This window comes from Ciconia boyciana, chromosome 27 (genome assembly GCF_034638445.1).
Source record: "Ciconia boyciana chromosome 27, ASM3463844v1, whole genome shotgun sequence".
In the NCBI taxonomy this organism is placed as follows: Eukaryota; Metazoa; Chordata; class Aves; order Ciconiiformes; family Ciconiidae; genus Ciconia; species Ciconia boyciana.
In genome coordinates, this window is record NC_132960.1 from 1,543,759 (window position 1) to 1,562,471 (window position 18,713).

Below are 18,713 nucleotides of genomic sequence, written 5' to 3' on the forward strand. Positions count from 1 at the left end.
GGGACCTCACCGAGCTCCCATCTGCCCGATTTTAACAGCTGAACGTCAGGCAGAGGAGTCCCACCGTGAAGCCGATGGTGGACATCTCCTCTAGCTCCAGGGAGGAGCTCCCCTCTGCAGCCATCCCCGTTGCCATGCCCGTGCATCCTGGACGAGCACGCTCCACGCCATTATAAATGAATGGGACCTCCAAAACGGGCAGCGGGTCCCACAAAAGTCACTCGCACTTCCCAGCCGACAGGAAGGTTTGTTGGTGCGGCAAGAAAAGCCAAGCGGCGGCGTGGGCACCCACGCCAAGGGTGCTGTGGGCCGCCCAACGTCGTGCTGGGGTGGCCATCCCTCGGGGACGGGGTTTATTGGGGGTTTTCCCCCACGACTCATGAAGATGTTAAGGGCCAGAACATCTCCAGATCCATCCCTCCTTGCCCCAGGCATCTTTTCTCCCCCCCCGGCTTTCTGTGTCTTTGGTAACAACTACCATGATCGTGACTGTGAGCACTGAAAAAAACCCAAGACCTTGGTTCAAATTGTTCCTTCCTTAGGGCTGACGTTTCGCTCATTTTAAAATCAGTCAATATAGCGATTTTTTTTTTTTTAAAAAAAGACTCAACAAAACGTTACTTAAAAAATAATTTTTAAAAGGATACTTTACCCTTTTTTTTAAAGTCAGGGTTGGAAGCCTGAGTCTCCACTTCGCAAAGAGGCGTTTCCCCTTTATTTTTAAAGCACATTTTATTTTTTCAAAAGAAAATTTATATTTCTAAAGGTGGTTTCATTTTTCATGTGTAAAATACTTCCTCTGATGCGGTTAACGAAGCCATCCACAACCCTATTTTTAATGGAATTTTTATTTTTTTAAGCACATTCAGATCTTTTTAAAGGCTGCAGTCAGCTCCCCAGAGCAGGGAATCCACTCACGGTGTACATAAAAATTGAGGATTATATAGAAAAAGGTAGTCTGAGCCTTGCTGTCGCTTCTCGTTGGATTCTCTGGTGTGTAATAAAGCGTGATCACTAATTGAAGCTCTGCTGTTGAGTCATTCGTAACACTTCTCTCCCACGTGGATTATTTTGGGTTGCGCGCTTCTTGCAGCCTCACTTACAGGGGCTTTTTTTTCCCCCCCTTTTTCTGCTATAACGAGCAAAAATACCCGATTCTTTTGCCCAATTTAAATAAAACTGGCTGAGCACCAGCGCTGATGGAGGGTGCAGGGGTGGGCGCACGGCCACGCCGCCTCGTGCTTACAACAGCACCATTTCCTTAGGAAACAAAAGGATTGAACCCTGGAAAATTCCCCCCTGGACTTTATTGGGATCATCCGGAAACCCCGACGCCCCTCCGTCATCCCCCCGGCATTTCTGCATCTCCCCAAAAGAGCCTGAACCCCCCCAGAGCTCCCGAGACGTCCCTGAACTCTCCCCCTCTTGCGGGGAAGAGGGAAGGGGCTGTGTGCAACGTCTCCAGCCTTATTTTCCAAGAATTTCAAAGAGATTGGGTTGTTCCAACATATTTTGAGACACGTCCACAGGATACAAGTGAGCGGAGGGTGTCGTGAGCCTCGGGGTTTGTTGAGGGGTTCAGCAGCCCCCCCAAATCCGCTCTGCATGCCAGGCAGCGATACAAACCGTGGTGTCATTACAGTGCAGACCTGAGCAGGATAAAAGTGGACATAACCCACGAGCCGTGCTGGGCTCCGTGCTCGGTCCTTGGCCAAACCCTTGCTTGCTGCATTTTCGCATCCCCGGGGGGGTCGGGAGGGGGTCTAGGAAGCAGCGAGGAGCAGACCAGCGAGGGACGGCTCGAGCCCTTCCCATCATCCCGGGAGGAGTTGTCCTGCCTGGTCCTGGCAGAAGGCAGCTGCCTGCACGTCCTGGCTGCGGGGCTTCCCGGGCTGGCTGCAGGCGGCGGGGGGATGCGGGGAGGACCGAGCCCGCTGAGCCGGGGGACATTGGCTTCCCTGCAGGCTCGGGAAGGAGGTGGCTAGTAGCGGAGTAGATAACTCGCCTATTTCTTACCTGCGAGTGAAAAATAAATTACTCCCTAAAGAGTTCCATAGACAGCATCCAACCAAGCTCGTTCCAAGCAAAACCACCTGGGTCCTGGTTCGGGTCCCTCTGCCCCAGCCCCAGGGTTTGGAGGGGGTCAGAGCAGCCCCGGGCGAGGGGGCTGGTGGGGTGGGATGGGGCTCGTGCTCTCCTGCTCGCCGAGGAGGCTTGCTGTCGTTTTTCGGGTGCTGGAGGAGAGCGGGGTGGCTGGGTCTGGGTGCCCGGGCGCTGGCGAGCTGCTGCTTGTTTCCATTGAGGCGGAGGCGTAAGACCTAAGGGGAGACAGGCAGGGTCAGCCTGGCTGCCAAGGCACCGAGGTTTTGGTTCAGCACAGCCAGCCCAGGCTTCCCAAAAATCATGCAAAAGCTGGCGCTCAGCTGGGAAGCCAACGGGGGGAAGAGCCACGTTCGGTTGCTGGCTCCTGAGCCTTCGTGCTTTGCATTCGCAGACTTCCCCGTAGCCGCAAGAGTTTGCATGCGACGCGCTGGGAAATGCCCCCGCACCTGAGCCCGGGACTGTGAGCGACCAAAAAAAAATCACAGCTTTTACCCCAAATATGCTTCTCTGGGAGGATGGAGAAGGAAAGCAGCCAAACCGCTCATCTCTCCTTCCTTCCCCTCCATGGGGAGGGCCGGCGTTAGCCCGTGATGGACTGTTCCCTCTCCAGCCCGGAGGATGACAGGCTGTCCCCAGGGTGGGTGACGCTGGAGGGGACCCCGCAGAGCTGCCAGGCGCCTCCAGCCGACGCCAGACACCAGCCTGGAGCCAGGGGCCGTGGTGCGGGTGAACCGAGCACAAGAGCAGAGCAAGCCGAGCCGGCAGCCTGAGCCGGACCTTGGGCGGGGGGAAACGTCTCCTGCAGGGGCTGGAGGAGTTTAGAAAGGGCTCCAGCAGGTCTTGAGGGACCGGGCATGGGGGGCCGAGGGAAATCAAGCCCGGTGGGGTAATGGCTTCATTTTGCTGGCCCTGGTGCTCTCTGGGCTTCCTCCCCATCACCCCCAGGTCTCTGGTTTTATTTCATCCCCCTCCCCGCTTTGCCTCCTGCTTTTCTAGTCCCTCCTTGCACAATAGCGGAGACCTTCAACTCTCTGGAGAGGAGCCTAGCGAGGAATAAATCAAACCCTCCGGTAATTCACCCCTGGACACTGGCTGAGGTAATGCAGACGGGGCCAGCAGGCTGCTGGGGGCAGCCCCTGCCCACCCTCTCTGCAGGCAGGGCTGCCCTTGGGGCTTGCAGGCAGGACAGAGCCTGCCCGAGCCAGGTGGCAGAGAGAGAAAAAAATCCCCGAAGCCCGATGTGTCCCATCGCCGTCCCTTTGGGACCGTGGTCCAAAAGGTTTGTCACGGGCCCTGTGCACATCCACGGTGCTCAAGGGCAACAGTGCCTGGCACAACGGGCAACCAAAAAGGCTGGCATCCAACTGGCATGGCACAGGGATGTCCTGGGTTGTGGGAGGCACAGGCAGGAGCATCTCAACCCAGCCCATATAACAGTTAATGTTCTCCCCTTGCCTCACGGCACAGCCATGTCTCAAGCCAACAGGTCCAATGCCAAATAACGCACTCACGGCGTGATTTTGAAGGCAGCCGAAGGGCTACGGGAGCCTCCAGAGGAGGCCAGCCCCGCTCCCAGTGTGCAGGGCTTGGGGACGGACATTCGCGGGGCTGGCGTGGAGCAGACCCCGGAGCCGGGGAGACACAGCGCTCTGCGAGCCTGTCCTCGATGTCCCGGCTGACAACTGCCCTTCCCGCCCTCCGCTGCATTAACACCCTCGTCCCTGTTCAGGTACAGCCCTATAAAAGGAAATGAAATGCAAAGCCCGTCTCGTTAACGCATCTCCTTCGTTCCCCCTCAGATCCCAGGTGCATTCCCATGACATTCGGCGATGAAATACGGGCTCATTTCAAAGGCATTCCTCTGGGCTAAGCGAACGCAGTTGAGATCTAGCGAGCCCGTCTCCTCGCGGGGATCGTAAACCGGCAGACATTTTAATGCTCGTGAGGGCTGGCTCTGTAATTTTATCTCTGTTTTAATTTTAACTAATCCTGAGTAGTGCTGAGAACCTGCCTTCCTGCGATGGAGAGGAGCCCGGTCCCCCCGGGCAGGTTCGGTGTTGAGTTCTTCCATCTTTAATAGAAAAGTGGAAGCTTTTGCTAGAAAAAGGTTTTTCTGACGGTGAAATTAATGGCTGCCCCAGTCTCCTCTTTGACATGTTCTTGTGCTGGATGCTCTCATGCCAAGGGCCCTGGAGAGGGAGCACTGGGCAGCCTGTGGCTCTCCCCGCTTCAGGCTGGACTCTGGGAACTGCGGCACAGCAGCTCCGGGACATCAAGGTTATGCCACCCCTTGCTCCGACACAGCAGTCGGGGCATCCCCCGACAGCCCCGGCACGGGGTGGGCTGGTCATGGCCGGGCTGAGCATCCTGTCTGCTCCTGCATCCTTACCCGGAGCCAGTGCATGAGATCAGCCCTGGGATTCTGGGGGATGTTCCGCATCCCTCATCTAGGGCAGCTCCTCCTGCCTTGGAGCACTAAAGCTGGAGCCTTCAAGGCACCAAACAGCTCTTCTTCTACCTGTCCACCCTACAGACGCCGTGGCAAATGCTACGCTGGCTCTGCATGTGGAGGGGGGAGACAGCAGCCTTCGGAGGAAACTTTTGGTCTCTAAACCTGCTCCACGCCAGAGCAAGGAGCGAATCCCAGAAGCATCCTGCCAGAGCCCGTGGATGGGAGCACGGAGCATGGCTGGTACTTAACATAGCCCTTGATCCAAATGGAAAAAAGAAAAACCACCCAGGCACAGATTTCCCAGGATCTGGGCATCCCTGGTGGGAGCTCAAACCAAAAGTGAAAGCAAGGTGGTTCCTGCCAGCCCAACTCCTCACCCTCTGGACCTGGCTACGGAGGAGCCCAGCGCCTGGGCTTGCTCTAACCCGGCCCGGGGGTCCTGGGCCACCTTGGCCAATTTAACCAGCAGCGAGCGAATGGACCCACTTCTCGCTGCTTTTAAAGGCCTGATCTGGAGTGGCAAGACAGCTCAGCCAGACGGGATTGTGCTTTCTTGCCAGTCTGCGGAGGGATCTCAGCTTTTTGAAGCAGATGCTGCTTTAAGTGCATTTTCTGAGCAGATCTGAAGAGGGGAGGGAGCTCTCCCCAAGCTCCTTTAATACCCTGGTGCTTTAATACTGTGCAATGAGACGTATTTATAAATAAAAGAAAATGAAACATCCACCCGACAAAGCAGACTCCAAGCAAGAGCAACAGTCCCCAAAGGGAAGATTTATCCAAGGTCTTTCAGGATAGACAATTAAGTGAGGGCAACGCGAGAAAGACAATAAATCCAGGGAGACACATGAAGGGCAAGGAATATCACCCCTTACAACTCCACCAGTCTTTCCCCCCCAGCAGTTTCAGCTTCCAGCCTCATTTTCTCCTCCAGCAGGAAAAGAAACCATTTTAATGTGCTCAAGACTGTGCTGAAAAACCGTGAGCTTGGGGGACTTCAAACATTATTTTTCTTGCCTGAGGGCTCAATCCCTCTTTCCCCGGATGATGTCTCCTGGTTAACAAGGGCATATCCACATCCAGCTATTCCAGCGCCCTTTGATATTTAATAGGCTGAGTTCCAGTGGAGACCAGTATGCCAGCGCTCGCAGCAGCCATTAGCTGCTTTACATTATAAAATTACAGTCCCATTGCAAGCGTTGGGTTAATTCACTTATGGGAGAGCGAGACGCAGCCTTTCCAACTCCAGCATCGCTTCCCCTGTGGCTGTTCCCTCTTTTTGGTCTTTGCTTAGCAAATCCTCCTCCCATTACTTCCCTGCCCAACTGGGAGTTGCTAATTGGTACCCGAATACCGCTGCAGGTTGGCACAAAGCAGATTATTATCTGTTCAGCTGAAGGATGCTTTGCCTCAAGGCAAGCACTGGAGCCGCTTGGGATTAATGTTAACCAGCAATGATAAGCACGCTGAGAGTACCACGCTCACAGGACATGAGGGATTTTTACATGGAGGCTTTTTCATTTAGCAGCGATGTCTTTAAGATCACTAAGGGTCTTTAATTCCTCTGTTTATCATGGGAACACAATTCCTGCCAAGCACTCAGCTTAAATAAACAGGTCTACAAGTCAATGACCGGACGCAGAGCGGCACGTCAGCCCACACACGCAACCGGGAGCAGACACGCGTGCGCCGAGAGCAACGGCCCCGAGTCTGGGGGCGACGCGGAGGGGACTCAAAAACCCCACACCTCCCCGGGGCGAAAACGCCTTTAGCTGGGCTTTAACGAAGTGCATGGCTCGTCAGCACGGACTCCGTCAGCACAGTGCTGAAGCTCTTAAAAACCATCCACCAAAGAAACCCACACTCTCGCTGGGCTGATTCCACCTCTCTTGTGAACCCGGGAGCAGGGCAGAGCCGTGCCGAGCAGCCCCCGTCTTTCGGGAGCACGCGCGGAGCCACCCCGCATCCCCCAAAACAGGATAACCCGGCTGAAAACTGCAAACCTCACAGGGCTGCAAAAATATGATGCCCAGAAGAGGGTGAAGGAGGCTCTGGGGGGGTTACGGGCTTGCTCTGCTCAGGGGGCTCAGCATCCCGCCTGTCCCTGGCAGCTTTTTGGCTTCTTGAAGTGAGAACATGCTCCTGGCTGTCCCGAAGGGGAAGGTGGCCCCAGCGGCACCCAGCCATGGCTAAGGGGCAGCAATCCTGCTTCCAGCAAGGACAGTCTTTCTCATCAGCTTTTAAACAACGGGGTCTGCCCCAAATAATTGAAATCTATACATGGATTTAGAAAACAGGCAGTTTTTCTGTTGGTTAGAAGAGATCTTAGCAAGGTTTGCAGGAAAATGAGAGTTTAAATGTGGCACATCCTTAAATGAAATCCCCCTGCAAGCGGGTCAACATCTTTAGCCAGCAGCTGCACCTATATCTGCAGATTTGGCCTGAAATTCAGGGCTGTTAAGTGGCAAAACCCAAAGGCAGGAGGCTCAGCGGCGCTCATGGCAGGGACACAAGCCACGGCAGAGGGTTCCTGACTGCCCGGGCATCACTTGGGCCACTTTACAGGAATTTGCTCTGATTTATTTTGTCTCAGAAAGGCCACTTTCCTCCCTTTCCCACTCCCTCTGGCCTTTCGAAACGTAAGACCAGGGTAGAGAGCAGATTTTTTTTCTTGCACTGTGGCTTCCCCCAGACGTACCCCGAAGGCGAAGGCACCGGGAGCCCATCGTCCTCGCCAGGCTGCGCCCACGATGAGGCAGGGACCCGCAGCCTCGCATGGGGCTGCAGCATCGCACCAGCTCCCGGCCCCGGCTGGGGGTCAGCATGGCTTTAAGTAGGGTCGTGCACCCGCTCAGCACTTCTCATCGCAGGGTCTGGACTGTCCCCTGTTATAAATATGCTGCTTCTGTTTTAAATATGCTGCTTCTGTTATAAATATGCTGCTTCTGCCTGCAAGGAGACCACGGCTGGGCATGGGGACGGGACTCCCTGCACTGAACTGGGACTTCAGGAAAAGAAATGGCACGTGAAGAGAGTGCACAAGGCTGGCCCAATAGCTGGCAGAAAATAAGAAGAAAAGGGGTTTCCACGTTGCAGCCCTTAGTGGTGGGCGCAAGAAAAATAAGAGTTCTTTTGGAGTTGGCTTCCCCAGAGGACCTGGCGGTCTCTAACCCCCGGCGCCGGGGCCAACACAAGGCAGGGGTTAATGAGGCAGTGCCCGAGGAAAGCCAGAAGCCCTGATCCTGTTTAGGGGACAACGGGGATTCTTGGGAGCTGAGCTGGGCTCCCATGAAGTGTCCCCGAATTCCACGGCTCGGGAATGTTCTCCGGAGCTTTCTGCTCCTGCTCATGGGCTGCAGGAAACGTTAGCACGTAGCTGAGCCTTCTCCCTCTCTTCCCCCTTTCTCCCAGCCCAACGAGACCTAAAGCACTGAAAACAGGATTATTCCCCTCTCCTCTCAGCAGCTTTGCCGGTGATTGAAAGGATGCTCAGGTGGTGGCTGGATGGTGCTGAGTGCCTCAAACAAGGGGTGCAGTGCCACGAGTGGGCAAACCTCGCTGCCCCGGCATCCTCACGCCATCTTTTATTCCCTGCAGCGTAGCATGCCTACGGATCCGAAGGGATTACAGATCCCATCTCATCTGCAATGCTTTAGGAGAGGGATAGGAGAAACCCCGGCAGGCTGGAGGCCCCAGGGCCACCCAACGGCTGCAGGGAATGGCTGCCAAGTTTCGCCCAGGCAGCGAGGACAAGGCTGGGCTCTTCGTACAGTGGGAGCAATAGCGGCCGTCGGCCGATGGCCGCGGGGCTGCCGCTGGTCTTGCTCGTGCGGTTTTGACACCTTGGTAACCCAAGCACGTTCAGAAGGGTGTCTGCTGATTTACGCGCCCTCCCGGGTTACCATGGGAGGATAAATCAGATTTTTAAGCCCTCATTTAAACCTTTCACTAGCCTGCCCCGGACCAGACCTTGCTAAATGAGATCAGTTGCTTTAGGGCTCCGCTGCTGGGTCCCCTGCAACGTCCTACCGGCCCCAGCGAGGTTGGGAATCGCCACCTCCTCCGACTGCCGGCCTTGGCAGCGTCTGGGGTTCGTTAAAGCAAATCGCTTGCACGTGGAGCGTGAGGAGGGGGTGGCTGCTGTGCGTTTCCCCCGCAGGACCGAGCTGGGGAGATGCATGGAGGATGCAGGAGCGAGGGATGTGCGGAGGTGTCGGCGGGGAGGTGGCGATACATACCCCGGCTCAGTGGGATGCGGACATGGACCAAGCCCCTTCCATCCTCCAGACGGAGAAGGCATAGCTGAGCCTCTCGTGGGCCAGGTAGTTGCAGCTGGTGATCTTGTGGTCCAGCTCATCGCTCTGCAGGACCTGGTACAAGAAGTCTATGTAGCGGGCGGCCAGCTTGAGGGTTTGGATCTTGCTCAGCTTGTCGGAGGGCAGTGTCGGGATGATCTTCCGCAGCTCCGCAAAGGCATCGTTGAGCGACTGGGTCCGCTGGCGTTCCCGCACATTGGCGATCACGCGCTGCGTGTGCACGTCCTCGAAGGACTGCGGGACGGGGCTGCGCTTGCTCCGCTTGCCCTGCGGCGAGAGGGCACCGCAGTCCTCCGCCGGCTTGCCCCCCTGGCCACGCTTGCGGAGGCATTTCTTGTGCAGCCGCTCGCCTTCCTCCTCGCTGGTGACCAGGCTGCCTTCGGGGGAGTCTGGGCACATGCTTTCCTCTTTCATCTTCTCGGCACCTTGCAGGTGAAGGGCTCTGGGGTCTCACGAGATGCGACGGCCACAGCACATCGGCAAGGCGGCCTGGAGAGCAGCCAGCGCCCACTCAAGAGGTGCAGCCTGGAGCATCCACCCTTCAGCCTCCCCAAACTTCCCAAGCCTTGCAGAGCCCTCCAAGGAGCTCGGTTGGTTTTTCCTTTGGGCTACGGAGAGGAGGGCGTTCGAATAACTTTGGGGAATGGCTCTTGCTGATAGGGCGAGGAGGACCGTGGGCGGACCAGACACAGACCAATGCAGCCGTGCAAGGTAATGCAAACATCAGTGGAGCTTATGGGTTCCAGATTTCCTCCCTCCCTCCTCCACCGACACCCCCAAGCCCTCCGGCACAGATGCTCCTGCCTGCTGCCCGGATGTCAGGGGACATTGCCTATGCTAATGTGAGCACCAGCCATGGACTTCAGGGGAGGCTTTTTTGGTTTTTAGTCCTTTTTTTCTTTTTTAAGCCCAGTTGACCCTGCAAAAGCCAGCCAGAAATAGTCACTTGTCCAGTTTGGAATAGGAGACTTTTATCTATGAGACATTCAAGTGGAAATGTGGAGCAATGGATGTTTCAATGAGCAATACGGGGTATTCTCTGAGTCCAAAGGAAGAAGCACAGTGATAGGCATCCATACTGCTCTTGAAAACTTGAGTTTGCATCCACCCCGTCATCCACCCATCCATCCATCCATCTCTCTTCCCCTGTCTACGTTCCTGGCAGTCTACAGTAGCCCTTATTATACAGATGGAAGCCAATACTCATCCACCATCAAATTCCTCTCAAATAGATAGGGAGGGTGGAACAGGTCCAGACCCTGTTCCTGGCTGGATCCACAGCCAGTTCTGCCCCTGATTTCCCCAGGAAACCAAGCGCTATAGGCAGCATTGCTTCCTTACACCACTCCTGAGCAAATAAACCCACTTTCTCCTCCCTGCAGAAATGCTGGGAGAGCTGCAGCCTCTTTTGCCAGGGTTGGAGGTCCAGATTCAGACTATCAAGGCATAAAATATTCTGCCCAGGTCCCTCCTTATATTGGATAGTTTTCCACCCTCCGTTATCACACCAGTAGAATCAACACATGAAACTGGATTCCACTGGTGACCCACCATCCTCCCATGCCCAGCCACCCACTCCCAAAAAAGTCCTACACTTTTGGGAACCCTTATAACCTTCCCACCTCCTGCCTGTGCCCTCTCTGCCTCTCCAAGGTGTTTCTTCTCCGGTGTCTGTTGACCCCGTCCAAGCTGTCTCTGCTCATCACGCTCTCCTGGCATTGCTCCCCCTGCTCCTGGTCATCGGCAGCTGAGTCTCTTTGGACTGAAGTCCTTGGGGATATTGGGGTCCCTCCCCAGCAGAGCTCCTTAACCCTTGCTAAAATCTTGTTTTGTTGCTCTGTCTTGTAATGAGAGCACAAAGGCGTATTATGGGAACAATATAGTTTAAAACAGTGTCAGGAATTCATCAAAAGAATTAAAACAATATCCATTAAACATAAATTGTTGAGTTGAAATATGCCTGTATCTGTATTGATATTTTTTTTAATTAGCTCCTTTTTATAACACGTAACAAGTTTCCGTATATAATATATTTTACTAACAGAAATATATAACGTATTCCTGAGTTCTCCTACAGTGATGAGCCTGCATCGTGCTGCAGTGGGATCCCCACCTACCCCCAGGCTGGCAGTGGCAGGGATGTGGCAACTCAGGCTGAGCATCACCAGGAGGCTGCAGGAGAAAGTCCTTTAAAAAGCAACGACCTTTAATTTTTTGTCTTGCTGCATATAACAAATTAATATTCTCATCTTGTCAGTATTACCTGCATCCTGAATAACCTATACTGTTGTACTGCAGTCTTCTCTTGAAGCTCTGGTCAAGAACCTCCGACCCGCTCCCTACAGCCTGAAGAGGAGGAGGATGTCCTCTCTGCTCTTCGAGGTGGGGCTGAAGAAAAGCAAGCGACTTGGCCAACTTTGCTCAAGCAAGCTACACCCGTTTCCAGTAGAAAAACCTCAATTCAAGCTCAGCTACAAGGTATTTCTTAAAAACACGCTCCATAGACCTGCCAAGCAGCCGTAGCCTTGCTGACCAGACACGCATCCCGTTGACCATCAGCGCTCACAGCAAAACCCTTTCCAACCCCTTTGCCTTCCTAATTGCACCCACCCGGCTGCGGCTTTTTCACTCAGGATGCAGGCACCGTACAGATGCTTTTCTCTATTTTGAGGAAATGTGTGTTTTCACATTCTTCCACGGGTTTCTCTCAAAAATCCTTCATGCTGGGTGGGGGCCCAAGTGAAATGGCAACCTCAAAGAGCCACCTCGGCCCCTGTCCCGGGGAGACCTGAGCAATGCAGGACGATGATTTTGGATATGAGAGGGCTTTGGCTCAGCCCCATCCTCCCTGCTCTCGTGTCAACTTGTCAGGGATGGCAGTAGCCACGGATGGGAGCTAGCGGAGAGCCAACGTTTGAAAAATGCCCAGTATAGCTTAAAGAAGTCAAAGATGCTCAGAAACAGGTTGATACTCAGACCTGCTGGGATGGAGGCCGGGGACTTTGCTCCTTCCTCCTCACCGAAGCCCGCGGTGCCGGCAGGGCATCGGCTCAACGCATTACTCACACGTGAGCGTTGTCAAGACAGCGACTAATATCAGATGTTCATAATGCGGAAAGACAATAGATCACAGGGGCCTGGGAAAGCGAGAGAAAACAAAGGGCGAGGAAAAAATACCCCAGGGAGGGCAGGATTTAGGCAGGATCCAGGGTCCTCTGATCCTGCGCTTGGAGGAGCTGGCTCAGCTCTGCCGAGGGCTGGGGAGCTGCCAATTAACACCAGCTGGGGCATGGGCTCGTGCTTGCGTTTTGTTTTTTTTTATTTTTTTTTTTCTAAATTGTTTTCCTTTTAAAAAAAAAAAAGTTTAATTTAATTTCGCTGGCAAATGGTTTTGGACGAAGGAAGTGAAGTTTGGTATTGTTGCTGATATCCTTGAGCGAAAGGAGAAATACAATGAGCTTCGATCTGCGGGAAGGATCAGCTCAGCACCCTGAACTGCTCGAGCAGGCTTTTTTTACCCAGATTTGGATGTTTTGTGGCAGGAGTATTTTTCTCTTAAACATTTCAATTTGTTCTTTTAGTGAGGGTTTTTTGGAGGAATATTAATATAAACTTTTCATGGAAAGGTCATGAGTCACCAAACTGGTTTCAATAACTTTGCTTTTCCAGCTAGCTGGGGGTTTTATAGCGCTCGTTTTGACAGATCAGTGAAAATTTCAGACCTTAAATATGCGGAGGAAAAAAAAAAAAGCCTAGCTCGCTTGATTCAGTGAGAAGCCACCAGATGGAAGATTTGAATTCCCACCATGTCCCAGCCCCTCTGCCCACCTCCCCTCCTGGTCCTCACTACTCACATCCATCTTTCCCGAGCAGCTTTTCTTTGGTTGAGGTAGGAAATGTCCCCAGCGCTGGGGTGTCCTCAGCAGATCTCAGCCTGGAAGATGGTTTGCAGGGCTCCTGCAGGGCCAGTTAGCACTTTGGAAAGAAAGGAAAGGTGAAAAAAAAAGAAAGCAAGGACACTACCAAACCACACATGGGCAGAGTGCAAGGGAGCAGGGAGTCCATCGCCTGGAAAAACAGGGCTGAGGCACACCAGTAACTTCAGAGAGGCTGTAGGACCTCAAATGGGAGCTCTTTTGTGCGGTCGAGGTGGGAGCCAAGGTTTCTTTAGAAAGGGGTTGAGGTCTCCCCTCAAATCACGTCCTTTGGTGGGCTGAAAGCACATCTTGGTCAACCTGAGCCTATTTCTGTCTCTGAGCCTCACATGACCTCTAGATGCTCTTCACCAGCCTTCAGTCCTGGATGTGTCTGACCCCTCTCTGCCATCTGCTTGGTTGCAAAACAAGCGAAGCCCTTTCAGTCTCTTCCCCATAAGCAGGTCTCCAAAACCCCTGGTGACCCATGCTGTCCCCGTGGGGGACCAGGCTTCCCTCTCAGTCCCAGGAGAGCTGAGCTTTGGCACAAATGCTCACTCACCTCCTTTCAGTACAACTCACCAGCTCACACAAACGTCAGACTGTTGTCCTGGGACGTCCTGGGCTCTCTCCGCCTGCCACAGGTCTGCAGAGGTGGTCCACCAGAGCATGGTCTGAAGGACAGTGTGGCACTGCCGTGCCTCCAGGTCCAGCTCTGTCCCACTCAGGACACGCCGTAGGAGCGCAGAGGAACCGCTTAATATCTCAAATAGAAAACATTTATTTTAGCAATCTGCTGCTTATTCGCTGGTGATGTCACATCTTCTGGCTTTTCTGAGTTGGATCTAGAGCACGAGGATCTGCCCTGACCTTGTCACACACACCGAGCTGGGTGGCTGTGATGGGAGAAGGTCTCGCGGGGTAGATGGGGTCTTTGGGTTAATGGATGCTGGAGAAGAGCTCGGTATGGAGCTGATGCTCCACCACCACAGGTGTAAGGAAGGCGGACAGGCGGTTTCTGCAGGGTTTGGGGGGGTTGAAGCCATGATTTTTCCTGTGTTGTGTGGCATCAACCAGGGCTGCATCTGCTATAACAGCGTGAAGAGGAGAGACTGCGAGAGCTGGGTTCAACCCAAACAACCTCCAAAGATGCAACGACTTGTCCTTGGTGGGCAGAGTGGGGCTGGGACAGGACACACATCATGGTCTGGGTGCAAATGCCATTTTGGGCCGGGGAAGCTGAGGCAGTGCCACCCCCAGCTCCACCCTCGGTTTGCAGGCTGGTAAAACGGGGCAGCAAACCTGCCCACCGCTGCAAAGAGCTGGGGCTGCGCAGGGCTAACACGGTCCATGTGTGAGCCCGGTGCTGTCGAGAGCATCGCTTTGATGGCCGAGGACCTGATTATGCCTGCAAATAATTCTGGGCACAAAATCAGAGGCTGAGCCTTGACACAGAGGGTTTGGGTTGTTTTTGGTTTTTTTTTTTGCAAGCTCCTTTTCTTTGTTAGAGAGGACAAAAATAATCTCTATTTTATCCTGCGTGAAAAAAAGGAGGATAACGCTAATAAATTGAGAACATTAAAGGGAACCAGGAATAGCCGCTGCCCCTGGAGGCTGGGGAAGCAGCTTTGGTTTCGCAGGTTTTTCTAGTTATTGCAGTGTTAGAGTGGAAACATGTGTGGTGCGAATAAAAATGCGAAGCATCCGCTGTAGCGTGCTGTTGCTGCAGCAACCGCAGGGAATATGGGTGAGGGGGATCGTGCAGGGCTCTGGCTGTAAAAGGGAACTCGAGCGCTGCGGGGTCCTTTGATCTGCGCGCCTGCAGCTTTGATTGATGGCCTCGCAATTCATTTCCTTGTCAAAGTGACATAATGTTCCTGGAACTTGCTGAACTTTTTAAGAACTAAAAGATGTTCCCCACCAAAACGCACCCCCTCCACCTCTCCCCGAGCAGGGTGCAGAAGGGACTCAGGGTGGTGGCTGGGATCTGGCCAGTGGCGTTGCTGGTGAGCCCGGGTGTGAGCTGTGGTGCTTTTCTGCCTCGCTTTGCCCCTTCCCCGGGTGCGGAGCCGCGGGATGGGGCAGTGGGATGAGCTGCGGCACCGTGGCCGAGCCACGGAGGGGTGCCCCGTGTGCCGCCCGCAGATGCCAACCACCACCCCGCGCTGACAACCATCCTGTTCCAGTTAACCTTTACATGTGAAAGTTTGGGGCGCTTTTTTTTCCCTCTTCTTCCCCATCTGTTTCCATCTGGCCATCAAAGGAGCAAAACGCCATGTTCTGGGTCTCACTGCCAAGAGCCTCCCCGCTCTCCCCGTGAGCCAAATAATTCCCACCGAAGCCGCCTCCAGCCCAGCCCTGGCGCCGCACGAGCCGAGGTTCGTGGGGAAGCCGAGCGCGATGGATGGCCGAGGGTAGCCCTTCTCCGGCCACTGCTGCTAACGGAGACGGTCGTGCAGCCTCGGCTGGGAGACCCAGCGCTGCCTGTGATTGCAACCTTGCTCTGCCCTTGAATTTGCATCAGTCCCAGGCAGCGCTGAAGTGAATCAACCCCCTTAGGATCTGCTTTCCTGATAGCAATAAAAGATCATCACAAGCAGTTGCTTTTCCTATTTACTCAGCTTTCTCCTCCAAAGGACCCAGCTGCTTTGCAAATCCCATGCAATGCCTCGCAGACACGAAGCCATACAGAGGGCACCCCAGATGATGGGGCAGGTGGGGGGCACGCGTGCGGTGGTCAGTAGATAACCGAACAAGCATTGCTCCAGGAGATGGGATGAAGAGGACAAATGCAGTCTTTGCAGGCAAAGAAACTGTTTGGGAGGAGCGAGCAAGAGCCTTATAGCTCAGGTACTCCTGTGAGCAGCCAACCCATTCCTGCCTGGTGAGCCGCCTAACCCTGACTCTACTTCATCCCTTCAGCAAATGTTTCTTGGACCAGTTCCTCTGCCCAGCTACAAGGCGTTTTGTTCACCCCTGGCTATATCACCCAGCGCTACCAAGAACAGGTTGGCTCCATTGTCTTTGTAGCTTGCGAGTAGTTGTGCTACAGTTACCTGTTGTTGTCTTTCTTGCCTTTATTTTCTTGCCTTGGATTTAAATGTCAAGCAGAGAGAAACCTTGTGAGGTGCCCATCCCTGCTTACTGCAGCTCCCTGGCTCTGCAGACCCGGCTGCAGGACCTGACCCTGGCTCCAGATGTGCAGTTCCTTCTCCTGGTGCAAAGCAAACCCCACCTCTGCCCTCTGCCTTGCTGCCTCCACACACTTTGCCCTGCACCACTGCTCACATCTGGCAAAGGACAACCTTCTCCCAGCTCCCTCCAGCTGGAGGCACCGAGATTTGTGCCTCGTGAGCAGGTTTGGGTGATGAACGGGGGGCCTTGATGCCACAGATCTGCTTGATGCATTTGAGGAGAAGGAAACAAGACGTGCTGTGGGCACGTTGCAGGAAAGGGCTGGACGAGGAGCTCTGCACTTCATCCCAGTGCTTCCCAGTACCCAACTGGACCTGCGCTAGCACCAGTAACCCAAGGATGAGAGGTCAGTGACTCACTGTCAGATGGCGCAAGGATCCTGATGGCTGTGGCTGGGTTAGCAGGAAGCGTCTTTCCATCACGCTGTGCATCAGCTCAGCTACTCCTGCCGTGAGTCACTTCCAGCCAGGAGATCCTACAGCCTCCAGTCCGGTCTGTGGGAAGGGAAACCAAAGGGTTGTCTTCTGCTCCTAGGGAGTTTCATGGTTTAATCCTCTCTGAATGTGTAAATGCTGCCTAATCCCCCTGCTCCAGGCCTGCTTCCCTCCTGCAAAGGCATCCAAGCCTCCCCTTGCAGGTATTAACCCCCAAAAAGCAGAGTTTCTGAAATGTGGGAGCTCACGAGAGGAAATACAGTCATTCTTATTTTTGCACGCTGCACCCCTGGGCTCCATACCAGTCCATTTCTGCCTTTTCCTGACCCTTAGGATGGCTCATCTGTGGGTCACCCTATGCCCATCCCTCTGTTTCAGGCTCAGATCTTCCAGCGTTCAACTTCTGGACACCTCTTGCAGCTGTAACTCCGTCTCCATACATACGTAGCTGTCTACTCATCCATCCTTCACACACCTTTTCCTTCTAGCTACCATATGCCTGGCCATGCACTTTGCCATCCCGCTACCAAATTGTCCCTCCCCTCTCCCCTGTTCACGATCCTGAAATCCCAATAAAGCCAGCAAAGTTGACTCTTTTCTCCCCTAGTGCAGGGAACCCGGTCTCTTGTTTTAAAAGGAATTTGTTTGAAGCAAATATGTATTTTCGTGTGCAGTTACCTCTCTCTGCACAGAACTGGAGAGGATCCAGTAAGTCAAAGCCATCCTGACCTCCATCTGCCCCGTGCAGAGCACCACACAATCCTCCAACATCAGCTCAAGTATTTGTGGGACAGCGAAGTTCAAAACTGCTGTTAGCAACAAGACAAACATTTATGGTAGGTTTTGTTTAATCTGTGAGCAAAAACAGCCTCTGGAAAAATCTATGCTAGAAGGTGTTAGAAGGGCAGAGGTTGAATTTGCCCCAGGGGGTCCCTGTCCGAGAGCATCTTCCCCAGATGGGAGGAGACATTTCACTTGGTGTTACTCCTAAGCAGCGACCAAACTGTCTTGGTCCCTCGTGCTCCTGCTCACAGCAAATCAACCAGAGATTAAGGTTCAGGAACTGGGAGGGAGTGAAAAACGGGAAAAAAAAGATGTTTTTCTCCAGAGAAGCAAAAAAGGAAGACAACAACAGCAAGCACACTCATTTTGTAGCAGTTTTCCTTGGGCTGTTATCTAAATGCCACAAAGCCTACCAGCAGGATAAGGCCACAAAAGTACAGAACAGACAGACAGACGGATGATACCGATGATGCACATCCCAAAGAACGTTGCGTTATTTTGATGTGAGCAACTTTGTAAGCACTCAAAGCTGACTCAGTTTTCTGCCTCTCCTCCCTTCGAGCTGTGAGCCAAACTGGAGCCATGCCAGCCCAAGGGATGGAGGAAAAAGGGGTCTCAGAAAAGCCAACGTGCCGGGTCTTCTTCACACAGCTCTGCGTGAGAGTCCACGCTCACACAAACCACTAGCATCTTGGAGCAAATTAGTAGCTCGCATTCAGAGCCTGGTGGCTTCCCACGGCTCCCAGCTGGCCCGTGCTTGGCAGGACGGAGTTATGAGCAACATCTTAGGACAGATTTGGGTGGGATGGGAGAGGACATGCTGGGCCCTCTCCCACCCCCAGCCTCTAGGCACATTAGCATCACCCTCCATCACCATCACCCTGTGCCCTGGTCTGTTATCAACAAAGTCACAGAGGGCCAGAAAGAGGAGGAAGGACTTTGGAGAAGGGGGATTGAGTGTGTGCTGGAGTAGAGGGTGGTAGGGAGCTTGGACCCTTCCCCACAGCACTGATAATTTGCTGCTAGTGAGAACCAGACTCCATCTCTGCAATCTGTATAAAACACTTTTGTTCTCCCCACAGCACAGTCCTGGGCAGAAAGCAGACCCTCCAAGCCCAAAGACCCTCCAAAAGCCTGGTAAGGCAGGGGGTAGCATCTCTGCCTAAATCCTGAAGAGCTCCAGAACGTCTTTTAAGCTGCCTGGGGAAGACACTTTGCAGAAGTTCAAAAGCACCAGGAGACATGGTCCCACAGTGCTCCAGCCCGTGGATGTCCCCAGCCCATGGATGTTCCCTGCTCTTTTTGACCATCCGGGGTGAAGATGGTTTGCAGGAGCCCCTCCAGTTGCCCCATTTGGGCATCTCCCAAAGGGAAGAACACTTTTCTCCCATGCTGCTTTCCACCCTCTCCTCCCTCCCGGTCCCAGGGCTGACACCACTCCCAGCCCCAGCAGCACATGTGGGAGGACCCTGCAAGCCTTCAAAGCCCTGTCTGGGGAGAGACGAAAGGCCGGTTAAAC

The 18,713-nt window shown here is 53.9% G+C and overlaps 1 protein-coding gene across 1 annotated transcript; it reads right to left on the reverse strand.

Moving 5' to 3' along the window:
• Positions 1–1,337: 1,337 nt before the first annotated feature.
• Positions 1,338–10,633, reverse strand: LOC140644503 (twist-related protein 2-like). Its single transcript, XM_072847392.1, has 3 exons — positions 10,491–10,633; positions 8,791–9,521; positions 1,338–2,318 (listed from the first exon to the last, which is right to left on the reverse strand). Exon 2 carries the CDS (start codon positions 9,280–9,282, stop codon positions 8,797–8,799), a length of 486 nt encoding a protein of 161 aa, XP_072703493.1. The 5' UTR covers positions 9,283–9,521; positions 10,491–10,633; the 3' UTR covers positions 1,338–2,318; positions 8,791–8,796.
• Between the last annotated feature and the right edge of the window lie 8,080 nt (positions 10,634–18,713).